This window comes from Anneissia japonica, unplaced genomic scaffold, assembly GCF_011630105.1.
Source record: "Anneissia japonica isolate Jap-2015-1 unplaced genomic scaffold, ASM1163010v1 scaffold24_len2511860_cov200, whole genome shotgun sequence".
Taxonomy (NCBI): domain Eukaryota; kingdom Metazoa; phylum Echinodermata; class Crinoidea; order Comatulida; family Comatulidae; genus Anneissia; species Anneissia japonica.
The window spans coordinates 1,249,610-1,264,301 of record NW_022730786.1 but is presented as its reverse complement, the minus strand read 5'-3'; the positions used below and the strand labels follow the sequence as shown (position 1 = coordinate 1,264,301).

Below are 14,692 nucleotides of genomic sequence, written 5' to 3'. Positions count from 1 at the left end.
GCGAAGCTTTCAGAATTCGCGGGGTGCGTTATTTGTGAGTGAAGCGAGCATATTTAAAGGGCACTTTCTTTAAAAGGGGGGGTCGACCGCACCCATCGACCCCCCCCCCCACGGTACGCCCCTGGAGAGTGCCATTTCCAGCCATCTAGAGGTGCCATAATTATACATTTTCTTATCTTAGACCCAACCACAGTGGGGCTGAGGTGGCCCCGTCTATATAAAATTCCTGGATCCTTCACTGGCATTTGTTACTAGAGATGCAATACTTAGTTTGGTTGACTTTCTGGCAGGTAGGGTGTTCTGCGAATTACTGAATTCACTGATTGGGCTGTGCCCTTGTGATGATGGGAATGCAAAAATAAATGAAAAATAATTTTTAAAAAATACAAGCTATATGTTACATAAAAATTGTTAATATCTGTGGGGCTGTTCCCAGTGGAAGGTGCTATTTATGTCTGATCAAAAATAACAAAACAAAACAACAGAATAAATTTATAAATATTTCCATTATTCAACTTTAATCCACATAAACTTAAAAAATGTATGTATTGAATATTAACTGACTATTTAAAACTAATAAAATTAAAATAACAATTCATATTATACATAGCCCCCCCCCCCCCACTAACTTTTATGTTAAACAATGTGGTGACTAAGGGGATGTTTGTTCTGATTTTCCTCCCACTCACCCTCCCACTCATTCTCACTCTAAACCTACAAATGTGCTCATCCAGTATCATCCTTGTATTCGTTGTTGCGGCATCCATCACTAATGTGCATGCTTCATCCAAAATCCCTTTCAAATGCGGGACCGTCTTGCACAATGCGAGATGGTTGGTAACTATGTTATTATTGTTACAAATTTAACCTAAGACCTTCTGGTTATCTATCATTCTGATGATCTATCAACTATTCTAGTAGGCTGAAGTAGTAGTGTACACCCTTAAAATATCCCATTTTTTTCCCAAGTTATTACATAATTATGCTATAAATAATAGATAAATCACATATATTATTGTCTTAATATATTACTGATGGAGGTGGCTCATCATTACAAACTACAATGTGATATATGTTGTTCTACCACTAAGGCTAGCCCTACAGCAATGTTACATAACTGAACCAACTTAAAAACTATTGGTGACAGATCTTTCACATTAATTGTAGCTAATAGTCAATGGAACTCTCTACCATTACATCTTAAGCAATCTTCTAAAATATTCACTTTCAAAGCTAACATTATTTTTTAAAGAAACATAACTTTCAGTCAAACGCATATTTTATTTTAACATTGTTTTATAATATGCGCTATATATTATTATTATTTTATTATTATTAATATTATTACTATTATTACGGTATATTACTACTATTATTATTAATAATCATTATTAATTTAGGATTTCAAATGTAAAAGCATAATTATGTCTTGTTTCTCTATACCCTTTATTTTATCTGGGCTATTGCTTCGGTATTAATACCATCTTGTACTGATTGTGACTCGATAAATTAATTACTTGAAATGAAATGAATTAAAATTCTAGTTAATTTAATTAAATTAGTATTCAGTAAAAATTCTATTGCTATTAATACTATTTGTTAAGGATACTAGAAAATATAAATAAAAAAATTAATAACACAGTAGGACTCAGATAATCATCACATGATTGAAAGACAACTACTGTATATGCTTATATATGAATTACTGATTCACTCTAGAAAATCTCAGTTTTCAGCTTACTTAAACACAGGCATACACGCTGCCATACAATGAATACCAAATGACACGTAGGCCATCCACACGTAGGCTAATCTACACGTAAGCCATGTCACGTCTGAAACAGTCTGCACATTTTAAGATCTCTTATTTCCTGGCCTCAGCATACTATACGGTATTACATTATTATCTTACAGATAACATTAAGTGGTTGATATTTTCAAATCGTATTAATAAACACTTAAAAATATTTATGGTAGATGTTATTACCATCTAAATTATATTGTATTTACTATTGATTCTTATTCTAATTCTTTATTCACCAAAAAAAAGCAAAGTACAATACAATCGTGGTACACATATACAGAAAACAAATACAATAAATTGAATGAGTGGGCAGAAGGTTGATAATCGTTAACTTTAAGCCATCAAAGACAACAAAGACACCTCTTCTTTTAATAAAATGTAAATTAATTGGGGTAATTGATAAGTAATAATTAATCCAGAAAGCTTAACTTGTAAATGCGATCTGCCTGTAGTCTTCGGTGACATAGCATTTTACATACTCCTTGACTCAACACGATAAACTGTTGGAAGCTGCTTGGTAATATATTAAAACTAATTTCCTAACTACCCATTAAATCAAAATCTAATAAAATTATATTAACAGGAAAGGTAAACTATTAATTTTAACTGGAAACCATACATTTTAATTTTTAAACATCCTTGCAATTTAATGGAGTTATTCCCTTGATTTCAAACTATGTATATTTAGCAAATTAAACTTTTTAGTTCACAAAGTTTAGACTTCTTTAAGCAAAGCTAATTTCAATACTAGTTCAGCTGTAGTTAAGGCTTAGTTTATGGCCTTCCTAGTGACATTTTAGTTATACTTTCTTTTACTGTTAAACAGATAACTGCATTTTATTTATTTTTTTTGGCTTCCTTTTGTCTCGGCAGCTCTATCTTGGTTATCATATCTTTAAAGTTGACGTAAGTCTAAAAAGTCTGGAAATGATATAAAAAATACTTCTGAATTTTTTCAAGTTATACTCATGAAGATTTCAATATTTCAAAATCCCTTTCAAATTTAATAATCTTTTTATTTGTATAAATTAATAATTAACAGATTATTTACACATACATTCATTTAGCTCATTTTTAAATTAAACTTTATGATTTAAGGTTGGTCTCTATGTATACATTGTGTCTTTAACATTTTTTTTTATCTTTGTCAATTTAATGTTGGAGATATGTCCTAGTCTCACCCTTTAACATGACTATTAGATAAGCTTATCTTCATAGGGTGGAAGTGGTTGGCGCATCAGTTGTGGCTTGGACTCCCAACCTTGAGGTTAGGGGTTCGGAACTCTCGCTGTGCAAGTCGCTTGTGTCCTTAGGCAAGGCACTTTATCTACATTTGTCTCTCTCTACCCAGGAGTATAAATGGGTACCCAGTGGTTTACTACTGGGGAAGAAAAAAGGCGGCATGGAAAGGAACTGGCCACCCTACCACACAATACCGAGGCTTAGTACAATGGGCTTACAGCTCATTCCCCTACGTTCAGTAATGAACACGGGACTACCTTTACCTATCTTCATATGACTACTACGGGTGGATACCGTGTTTAAAGCAAGAAATCAAGTTGTCTTTACCAAGTAACGCTTGTTCATATTATTCATAAAATTTAACTACTGTATGTTCTTGTCAACATTGGTGGTATGCTAGCTACTTTCATAACACTATGTTTTTGTTGTAATGAACATTTTCTGTTTCAACACAAACTCATACATATTTTTACAGCCCTACAACTGAACTTTACAATAACCATAATATTGTTTTAATTATGGTTATCAATATTATTGCTAATAATAGCATTGCTAGTACGTTTCTATCTTATTATTAGTGTGTGGATACTATGTAGTGAAGCTTACAAGAGGGCTTTCCCCTTTTAACACAGACTCGAACAAATATGAATCATTTGAAAATCAAAAAGTTCATCACCCTTAAAGCTGTTACAATTATAGATCATAATAAATTAACATTCCTCATGGCCTCAAGCATGAAGGGGGAGGCTCGGTTAATAGCACAGCTGCAAAGGCACCACAAACCTAAAGGCCTTGTGACATTACATTAGATTAGCAAACTCCCTCTTTCATATGTTCGAACCTATGATCTGATTTCCTGAACCCTGTTTTTCATCTAATTAACACTACAAATATACAATGAAAGAAATACAAAGACTTTAAACAAGAGAGGAAGGAGGCCTAACAGAGGAACAAGTTCCTGTGACCAAAAGGTCGGAACTTATTAATAGACAATTAGTAGTCGAGGGTCATGTGATAGAGATGTATGTTTGTTTAAAAACCTCCTGAATCTTTAATAATATTAATGATAATAAATTGCTAATATTTATTAATAATAGTAGTAATAATAATATTAATAAATCTATAATCATTTTTTATGAGGATGACCCTTAGATCTTATCCTAGAAGTTTGGTTGATATCCAAGGCCTCTTAAAAAATTGAATAAGTTTACGCTTATAAACTAAGTCTCTTTAGGAGGTTTAAGGAGTGGAAATGTGCTTTAGTAGCAAGAAAAATTCCTGGAATTGAACCCGATAATAATTCTATCACCGATAAGTTTGGCATAAGATAGTATGAAACCAACGTGACCCAAAAATAAATAAATAAATTGAATAAATTGTGTACACAATTCTATTTGGTGTACTAATTGTTATAATTTATATGCATTAAAAAAGAAATTATTATATTGTCCTACAAAACCAACTTCAAGGAAGTATTTATTAGCCTATTGATACTTCCTACTTTGCATTAATTACTAATTAAGGAAAAGTGAAAAATAAAAGTTTCTTATACAGAAAATTTCTATTCCACAGACAATTTGCATTCGAACCCAAGACCTTCTGAATATAGTTTGGTTGTCCTACCAGCTGAGCTATGAAGCGTGGCCAGGCCTCCCACGCACCCCTAAACATGCCACTGGACAGAAGAAGCGCATTTAAAATTTCAGAATTAAAGATATTGATGAAGAAGAGAATTATTTTACAGGGTAGCTATGAATTTGGTCCTTTTGAAATGCACTGGCAAATGCAATGGGATGTTGGCAGTAAGAACATAAAACTAAAGGAATTTGAAATTAAGTAAATCATTAATTTTTTAAAATTCCAAGACAATGAAAGAGTTCAGATTAAGCCAAAAGTACAATCAAATATCTTAATTATATTAAATATTTTAGCGATTGTTTAACAAAGATGAGAGATCTACAGATTTGGACTTCGCTCAATGCAATACGTGCAAGAAAATGAATTTCCAAACCAGCTGACACAATATCATATTCAGCAGTGACAGATTAAATTTTTTTAAACTGGGGTGCTTTTTTTTAAAAAGTTCTTTTAATGACATAGTTTTGTTTAACGTTATACGAAGGCCTTTTGTTTAATTTATATTTAACGTTTATTTACAATTTGTGAACACTAGAATATTTAACAGCCTTCTCCTTGAATTACAACAGGAAATGGTAAATAATAGGCCTACATTCAGACACATGTACATGTGATAGAATGCATTAATAAGTATTATTATTTTGATGATTCATTCAGATACAACAGCATCCTGGGGTTTGGAGACTACTTACTTTTTGGCTGTCACTTCTTGAACTGTGATGGCTCTCTTGTCTTTGCTGCCAGCAAAAGCGAACAGATTTGTATTCATCCTAAAAGGAAATGGTCCCATCATATACATTAAAAATCAATCCGTCATTCACTCTCTTGAAAATGATAATATAAACATGGATGGCCTCTTTATATTTGATACATACAGATAATGAATAAAGGGTTTTGATCCTACTAATATATTTTGTAGACTTATTTAGATGCTCTGAAAAGTGGTGTAGACATGGGTAGTGCAGCCAGCACAAAGCACTTAGGCCTATGGCCATTAGGGACCCCATTCATAAATAAGCTGCTTAAAAAAACAATAAAAATAATTACCAACTTAATATTTTTAAAGAACAATAAACATCCACCGACCCCTCAATAATTTAGAGGGTAATAATCCATTACCTTTTTTATTTCAATTGTTTTCAACTTTTGCCACAAATTTTCGTGATTTTTGTTTGGATAGCTCGTAAAAATTTAAATGTTGGAGCTTTACCTTCCCCTCCAGGGCCCTGGACCAAACAGATAGAAATCGGCGGTTCCCAGGCCGCCATCCATAACTGAGACCTGTGGCCTTGTTCTCTTCACATCAAAGGGTCATTCACATTAATCTTACACTGGGGCCTTTCTGACCTAGCTATGGTGCTGGCTCTGAACTTACTTCAATGGTAATGGACTTACTGTAAGTACTTGCAAATGATGTTGATAGCATCATTGATGTCTTTATTTTCTTTGTAGAGGGCAAACTTGCAATATTCTGGCCGATTTTTTGGCCAACCAGATTTCTTTCTTTTTCTACCTGGCAAAATCAAAGAAACAATACTTCTTATTACAAAAAAAAAATAAAGTTAAAATAAACTTTTTGGAAATAAAATTTCATGGCATTAAGATGATTAATCATGAACATTTGATAACTTATACTCTATGTAATTCAATCCAACATTTTCTACAATTAAAAAGTGTATATATTTGTTCTGTCATCAATACATTGCAATAATTACAGTAGAAATACAAGATGAATTTATAAGGAAAAAGCAGTAGGATTTTGTAGAGGGGATAGAAGCACTAAATGGAATAGATAGCCACACTACCTTCTTGTGTTGCAAATGTAACAGTGATCATCTTCTGTCCATCAACAACAGTTGTACTGCTCTCCAGCTTCGATGAAAACTTTCTCACTTCCTGGTGCATCCTGGTCCTTGTCTCCTTATCATCTGTTGACACCTATATACATGCCGAAAGGGAAACTTCATAAGATACTGTAATAGAATAGAAGCCCTTGGTTCTTTTTTTAAGAACCATTGGTTTCTTTTTGAGATAGATTTCTTTTCTAAATGGGCTTCTTTTTGAAAATAAATAGTGGAAGCTTCTTTTCAAAATAAATGCTGTAAATTTTGGAATTGCTACTACACATTTTTTAACTATGGAATTTGAAAATCTATTGACTATATCTTAAAACTTTAACCATGATAGTACAATAAAATAATATTGATTTGATACTGACATGTTATTCCAATAATCAAAAATAATGTCAGTCTGAATGTAAGTACTATCTCATGAGAAGCCCATATTACCGTACTCTCACGAATAAGTGCCCGGGCACTTAAAATATTTTGTGCCCTTTTTGAGGGGCGCTTATTCAAACGGGGCACTTATTAAAACAGAGTGGAAATTGAGGGGGCGCTTATGGAAATGTATGAAAATTGATGGGTTCTTCTGGGCATCAATGGGCGATTTTTGAATGAAAAAAATTATATAATCCGAATATCCCGACATCCGAAAACTGAAGATTACGAATAGTTCTGGTGCAGAAAAGATAATCGTCCAGAGAGCATGGCTCGTGACAAGAATTCTGTGAGTTTCAACAGCAAATGAAATTAGTGGTGGTGGTGGCAATGGTGGTGGTGGTGTATAAGCTTGTTGGCCTTCTGTCGATTGCGATTAGCAGGATTATTGCAGGGCTTTTACAATCTCACATGAAAACGAGCTAAAGGTGCAAATTGTTGGGAAAAGAAAAAGAGAAGTAGGTAAATGCAAGAAGAAAGTTGGAAAGATATTGTCCAGGGAGCTCTCATCTGTCCAGGACAAATTATCCTCATTTTAAAATTGACATAAGAAGAAAATATGAATCCACTCCGCAGCTCAAATCATGCCAACCACAGTCAAGTCCATGGAGCTTCTATTCGCGGTTTTACAGTATTGGCCTCTCTTTCAACTTATGATTATGGTTTTATGAGTTAGGTTTCTCCTTTTCCTTTTGAAAAGCACAATGTAAAGAGCGAGTTTTTACATCCTGACATGAACGAGTGAAGACATCACTAGAGCAGTAATACAGCATTTATTAAGCTTTGTCCCCAATATCAAATCTTATGTCACAAACATGTGTGATTTGTCCATATTTGGCCATTGTGATATATAACCTTTATATAATATGGACACATTGCAGGTATTTTTGTTACTTAAAACTTGATGTACTGTACACAATTAGTTTACAAAGCCAAATAATTATTAAAATACAGATCACACCATATGCACTACTATCATAAAAACATACTGTGCCATCAGTATTTGACTTATGAAGACCATATTATCGATATCACCAACTCAACAAAAGAGCATAATAATATGTTGTTCTTATATAGTGCTTCATGCATAAAGCCTCTAAGCGCTTCACATCACTACCCCGGTCATTTGATCAAACACGTATGGAACACATACTTAGCTCCCTGGGGAGAATTCCATAATATTGCAGCTAGTAATCAGCGCAGTTGTGTTCGAACCTACCAGGTACCCACTTACTCCTGGGTGGAAAGGACACAAACGGTTTGCACAGCAAGAGTTTCGAACCCCCGACCACTTGGAAATGCATAGGCACCTTCAGACAACACAGAATGCAATTCAAACTACAACCAATAGCACAATATAGTCAAAAAAACATAGTGCAGATAAATATCTCATAAGCACTATACATATTTATTTAACTTTTATTTCCCAAGGAATACACACATTACATCATACACATATCAATAAGACTTCCCGTAGTTCCACATGCACATGCAGATGTCAAAGGTCAAGGCCTTGGAACAATTTATCCTATCACATTGCACATATTCGCAAACATAATATGTTAAACACATTCATTTGATAGGGTCTGTGATTTGATACATTCTCTGTGATAGGCTAGACTAAATGTTTATGCTATGACCTTTGACATAGAAAAAAATCAGATGAAATTATAAGAGACCTTATTCACTGAACTTTTATTTCCCAAGGAATACACACATTACATTATACTGCACACATATCAATAAGATCTCCTGTAGTTCCACATGCACATGTCAAAGTTCAAGGCATTGGAACAATTTATCCTATCACATTGCAAATTTTTGCAAACATAAGTTAAGCACTATCATTAAATAAGGTGTGTGATTTGATACATGTTCTGTGATAGGCTAGACTAAATGTTTATGCTATGACCTTTGACATAGAAAAAATCAGATGAAACTATAAGACACCTTATTTAATTTATCTTATATGTCCATCATAAATTAACATAGCCTTTAATAATACATTATACACACTTTTTTTAACTTAAAATAAATAATGAAATGAAGTGACATTTAAAGAGCATTATGGAAAGGATTCAGTTATAATGTTATGCATTTTGTCAACGGCGGAGAAAAAAACATTAATTATTAATGAACATGATTATTTAATCATACACACTATGTGTAAAATATTATCTAAAATGTAATAAATTACTTTTTTTAACTAATTTAATTTACTTTTAAATCATTTGGTATAAATATGGTATAAAACAACCTCACATCAATCGAATTAGGCTAGTCTGAAAGTTCACAAGAACAGTAATTAAATAATTTAGAGACAATAATTAAAGGGAATATAAGAAGATTAAAAATAAATATACAAAAAATAGTACTGCATGGACAGGGAAGGAAAGGAAGAGTGCAACACACAAGTTGAGAAATTATTAAAAATGGATCATTTGCCCCTACGAGCAAAAGTGAAAATAATCTATTTGTATATTTAATTAATTTGTTTTCCTACACATCCAACAGCATGTACACTTGCCACTTACAGGATGGAGCGATTCTTTATAAACAAAGTCTCATATTGAGGTGAGGCCCAGGAAGTGGAGTTGATTTTGGTTGTGAGAAAAAGTCCTGCTGTGACAGGAATTGAACCCAGGACCCTGGGATTAAAAGGCAAGCATCTTAACCACTAAGCTGAACAACTCCAAAATATATACAAATATTTACTAATAATCAGCAAATATAATTTTCCATTTTTACAGCACATAAGAATATTCTACTGTATTATACTGTACAACCTACCACAAAACAGTAAAAACATTTAAAAACTGCAATGCTACAGTAAGCTATTTACATTCCAATTTTATCAAACATCAGGGGTGGCGAACCAGTGGGAGCCGGGAGGCAAGGGCCTCTGTCGGGAAGAAAAACCACAATTCGTTGGAGAGAAAAAAAATTATATGTATTTCTACGTATTTAGTACACTATCTATAATATCGATTAAACAAGCCTTTGAAACCCCTAAATTGTCATATTAGGACCACTTTCACTACATTTTGAGCGATGCCTGATCACGTCCACTTTGCACTCAGTGGGGACATCAGCACACACTCCTCCCCCTTTCCCATCGGTCAAATCCATGTGCCACCCCTGTCACACATAATTCGATTTTTTTAATTTTTTAATTTTATACCAAATAGCAATTACACTAGCTAAATACAAGAACAATGTCACAGGATCTGAATCCAAACCCATGGGACTGGAAGGCAGGCATCCTTACCACCAAGCTATAAGAACCACACAGAAAGATAAACCCAACCAAATATTTATAAACAACATCATACAATGTTCACCAGACCCTCATGTAAATTACTATAAAACAGGGGAAACTAAAAAGTACAGGTAACTTTAAATAATTACATAATTTGGATGCCTTAAAAAATATGAGTTGCTAAATGCATAGATAAATAATCTAAACATTTTGAAAAATGGATCATGTTTTAATAACTTATATAATGTCATGTTATTTTGAATATATTTTAAAATAGATGGTTCTCCTGAGAATGATGATCACGATAATTCACTTGAAGATGAATAATTAGAGCAACCTATTTTAATCAGCAAGACATTTTCAACAATGCAATATGGACTTTCTACATGATGTATCACATAATTATCCATTATTTTTAGTTGCCCTGCAAACTTTAAAACAACTAAACATTTTGAAATACTATAGTCATGATGTAAGCCTATATAGTTAGAAGTAATCCATAACCATTCAATATATTAAGATTTTAAAAATTAATGACATTAAAATACTACATTTTTTTATACAATTTCTTGCTTGTTGCTTTATTTTAGCATCTGGCTATTTGCAGTTTACAAGGTTTGAAAAAGCCATTTTTCAATCTTAAATAAATTTAATACATAAACCTTGAATCTTAGCCCAGTGGTTACAATTTAACCAGCCAAAATGCATTGGGTGAGTACAATGGGTAGGTTAGCCACCCTAAAATTAGGCCTCAGCCTATGATTAAAGAACACAAACACATTATTTTCTTTGTCACCATGCTTAAGCATGACATAATACCTTTTTTTTTACCTACAGTAGTGTCAAATTTAAACAGATCAACATGGATTGTTAATTGCACCATCCATCATATTCAACCCAATTTTTATCGTACAAATATATGTTTATTATTTATTTTTTAATAAACCTTATGTCACATTTTGAATAATCATAGTGAGATTGCTGTTAAAAAGATAATTTAATAAAATTATTAAATATAAGCATGGGATGTACATTATGATTAAATAATAATTATATTTGCATAACATATTCCTCTTTATGGAAAAAACACATGTAACAGTTATCCATAAACGCATAAACTGTTATTATAATAATAAATACAATTTTAAAAATTGCGGTACCATGTCTTTTTACTTATTCCACTGGAGTGGATGAAAAAAAAATTTATCTCCAACACACACACAAGAATAACACATAAATAATTAATTAAATAAAATAAAACATTATATTGCATATTCACAGCAAGATCATGGCAAATATATTAAGTAGTTTAAATATGTTTAAAGAATATATTAATCATCTGTATATATAACAATCCAACTCAAATATTCAAAGATGGATAATAACCTCTGGTTTAAATGGGGAACTCAATGATGCATCCCAGAGTTGAGAAGAAAAAATCTTGCAATGGATTCCGGAGTTCATTTGAGTAATTCTAAAGATCACAGAGTTCACTTTAGAAGAAGTCTTGCAATGTGCTTCACAGTTCATTTGAGGAACCACGGTTGCATTAAAGAGTTCACTTAAGAAACACTAGTGACTCCTATTAAATATGCTTCCCACAATAAACTCTGGCCATCCATTCCAGAGTTTATCTGAGGAACTTTGGCAGTGCAGCTTATAGACAATTCAATATCTCTGTGGTGTGTCTTTATATTCCACTAGGGTTGTTGATCTTGAGCTCTGACATCCTTTACACTTCATAATTCCTAGTCTTGGTCACACGAGCAACAACCACTCCATCATCAAGCAACTCTGTTGTGGTCGTTTCACTAACTATTCGTCTGGCTGGTCTCCTGGGTACTGGTTGAACTTCGCTCTTTGGTGGCATTTCTGTCTGCACAGCAGTCGTTGTCAGAGATTTTGTCTGTGGTGTTTCATTTGATCTTTGAACAGCATGTACCACAGTATGGCTTGGGGCTGGGCGTTGTAAGATTGGTTGTGATTGTGAGACTGATGATTGATTTAGCCTCCTGTGTTGTGTGCCACCTGATCCCTGTGAAGTTGTTGGACGTGGCAGGGTGATGGTGTTCACACTCGGAGGGATAAGCAAGTGCCCTTGATTGCTCGTTGGTGAACGCTGCTGCAGAACTGTACCGGGAGTACTGTTTATAGTCAAAGGATTGTTTACATTAACATGCGGTAAACGTAACGGGGTCGGTCCATTTATATTCATATGGTGATGATGGTGCATGGTATTCACCCTTCCAGTAGCAGAGCTAGCCGGTTGGGCAAGAGGACGTAGATTTGTACTATGTGCTTGTTGTTGCACTGGTGGAAATTGACGTTCATTGGTTGGCGGCAGAGGTAACTGTGAATTACCTATTAGCCGAGGGTTCTGCAAAGCAGGTGGATTGGTCTTCGCCAATGTACTACTAGATGTTGGTGAGATATTATTATTTTCAGTAGCCGTGTGTTTATCTTGAAGATGTCTCTTTAGATCATATTTCCTACTGAATGCACGGTCGCAAAATAGACAAACCAGACGGACCCGTCCTTCATGCTGTTCAGCCATGTGTCGTCTAAGTGCTGATTTACTTGTGAAGCGAGCCTGACAGCGAGCACACACCCTACGACGGATGTTCCGTACCATAGGAGTGAAAGGTGTCTGAAAAAATAGAAAGACCATAATGCTAGCATTTTTTAAACACCTGATGATCAGATCTTGATCTTGATATCTGCATCCACTCCCATATATATCTTGCTCTTCAGAAACTCTTCTTATCTTCTTTGTCATTCAAACAATCTGTATTAATTGTTGTTTCTTGTTCACTTTCTTCAGCTTTGTTTTAATCTCAATTAATGTGTAACAGTTATTATCAGTAATTGACAAGTGTGTATGTAAAACCCAGAGTGCTTTCATAAGACTTTATATTAACAACAATACACAAAAATACAAAATTCAAAGAATGAGAACACAAAAATGTTTTACTGCAACCATGGTCAATAATTTAAAATTTGTAAAAATTGTTTTAGTCATATACTTATGAATTCACACCAGCCAGTCTTAAGGGGAAAACCCCAGTGTTCCAATCCAATATGCCAGCCAGTCAAAGGTTAACTACTACTTCCCACTAACACTCTCATTACTCAATACATAGGTACAATATATGCAGCAAAGATACTAGAAATACAAGATAGAGCACTCGCATAGCAAAAATGAAGCGGAAATTGGTCCAGACGTAAGTGGCGCACTTCTCTTTTTATAGTGCAAGTTTTCTATACTTGGTCCACACGTATAGGGCGCCCTTCTGTTGCTAGGTATATCCAGACGCACGCAGGCCTTCTTTTTCTAATAATGGAGGAAAATTTTATCACTAATCAGAGTCCGGTCATACGATTCTGTGCTTTTGTGCGTGTCATTTTATTATTTTGATTTATTTATGCCTACTTGTGTGTATCTTATGGATAATGGCAATGATTTCAACCTCCGCAAATGGAGGTTAAATATTCACAATTATGTAACGGTAGCAGAAGTTTTTTAGATCCAGCCGTACGCGGCGCCCTAATGTTTGTATTCCCACCAAGCATTTCGGTGGAACAGTTTTTTTTTTCTGTGGAGAACATTATCTTGTGTTTCTAGTATCTTTGATATGCAGCTAAACTTAAGGCCCTGTCCAGACTATCAAATTTTATTTGACAAAAACATGTGACATGCCTAAATATGGTCATCATGACATCACATCATTACCATACATAGGCACATCATGACTATATATGGGCATGCGGCAGTTTTTTGGTCAAAGCAAAAGTGATAGTTTGGAGAGAGCTTAAGTCTTCATACATCTGCCACCTTCAAGATCTCACTGACCACAAAACATTTATTGGAAACACCAAAATAATGAGATACCTCACTGCACTATTAAACCGTTTTTAATCATGAAGATGATGAAAATTCAAGGGACAACGAAACTCAAAGAAATTATAGGGAGAGAATGCTATGTGATGTCATTATGTCCTATATCTTATCATCATCAGCCAATAAAAAGCTCCTATTTAGAGCAAGACACAAATTAAAAGCAATCATTCGTGTTTTGACTCTAAGTCTAAGACAAAACTATACTGGCTCATAAAATCACACATAGTCTGAATACAAAACAGTTATCTAATTTTTAAAAGGTATAATTATTGATATTCATAATAAATAATAATAATATTTTACCTCAATTAACAATATCAATTAATATTATTTTTATTACCATAAATAATGGTCTTGTTTGTTTTTTTATGTAATGTGTTATGGATTTCTTTAATTTTGCCATGTACAGTTTTTAATTTTTTAACTTTCAATAATTGTAATACATTCACATACAGCCTTTTGGCTGTCTGTTTATAATTTTTATATTTTTTCTATGAATATGAATAATGACCTTGAATATAATAAAAATTACAATAATAATAATCAATGTACATTAGTAAAGAAGGCACAAA

General features: G+C 33.5%; 2 protein-coding genes across 2 annotated transcripts in view; both read right to left on the bottom strand.

Annotated features, from left to right (window-relative positions):
- LOC117115039 (pseudouridylate synthase 7 homolog) overlaps positions 1–14,692 on the bottom strand; it is a gene marked incomplete in the record, with an annotated part of 54,801 nt that overhangs the window by 35,015 nt on the left and 5,094 nt on the right. The window contains 3 exon segments of the mRNA XM_033258686.1: positions 5,377–5,454; positions 6,080–6,197; positions 6,490–6,622. Coding sequence (XP_033114577.1) covers positions 5,377–5,454; positions 6,080–6,197; positions 6,490–6,622 — 329 coding nt within the window.
- LOC117115040 (zinc finger protein PLAG1-like) lies at positions 7,718–12,901 on the bottom strand. Its single transcript, XM_033258688.1, has one exon. The coding sequence runs from the start codon at positions 12,888–12,890 to the stop codon at positions 11,955–11,957; it is 936 nt and encodes a 311-aa protein (XP_033114579.1). The 5' UTR covers positions 12,891–12,901; the 3' UTR covers positions 7,718–11,954.

What these genes read in the sequence shown, in the direction of transcription:
- LOC117115040 (XM_033258688.1), bottom strand. Translation starts at nt 12,890, where the DNA reads ATGGTCTTTCTATTTTTTCAGACACCTTTCACTCCTATGGTACGGAAC.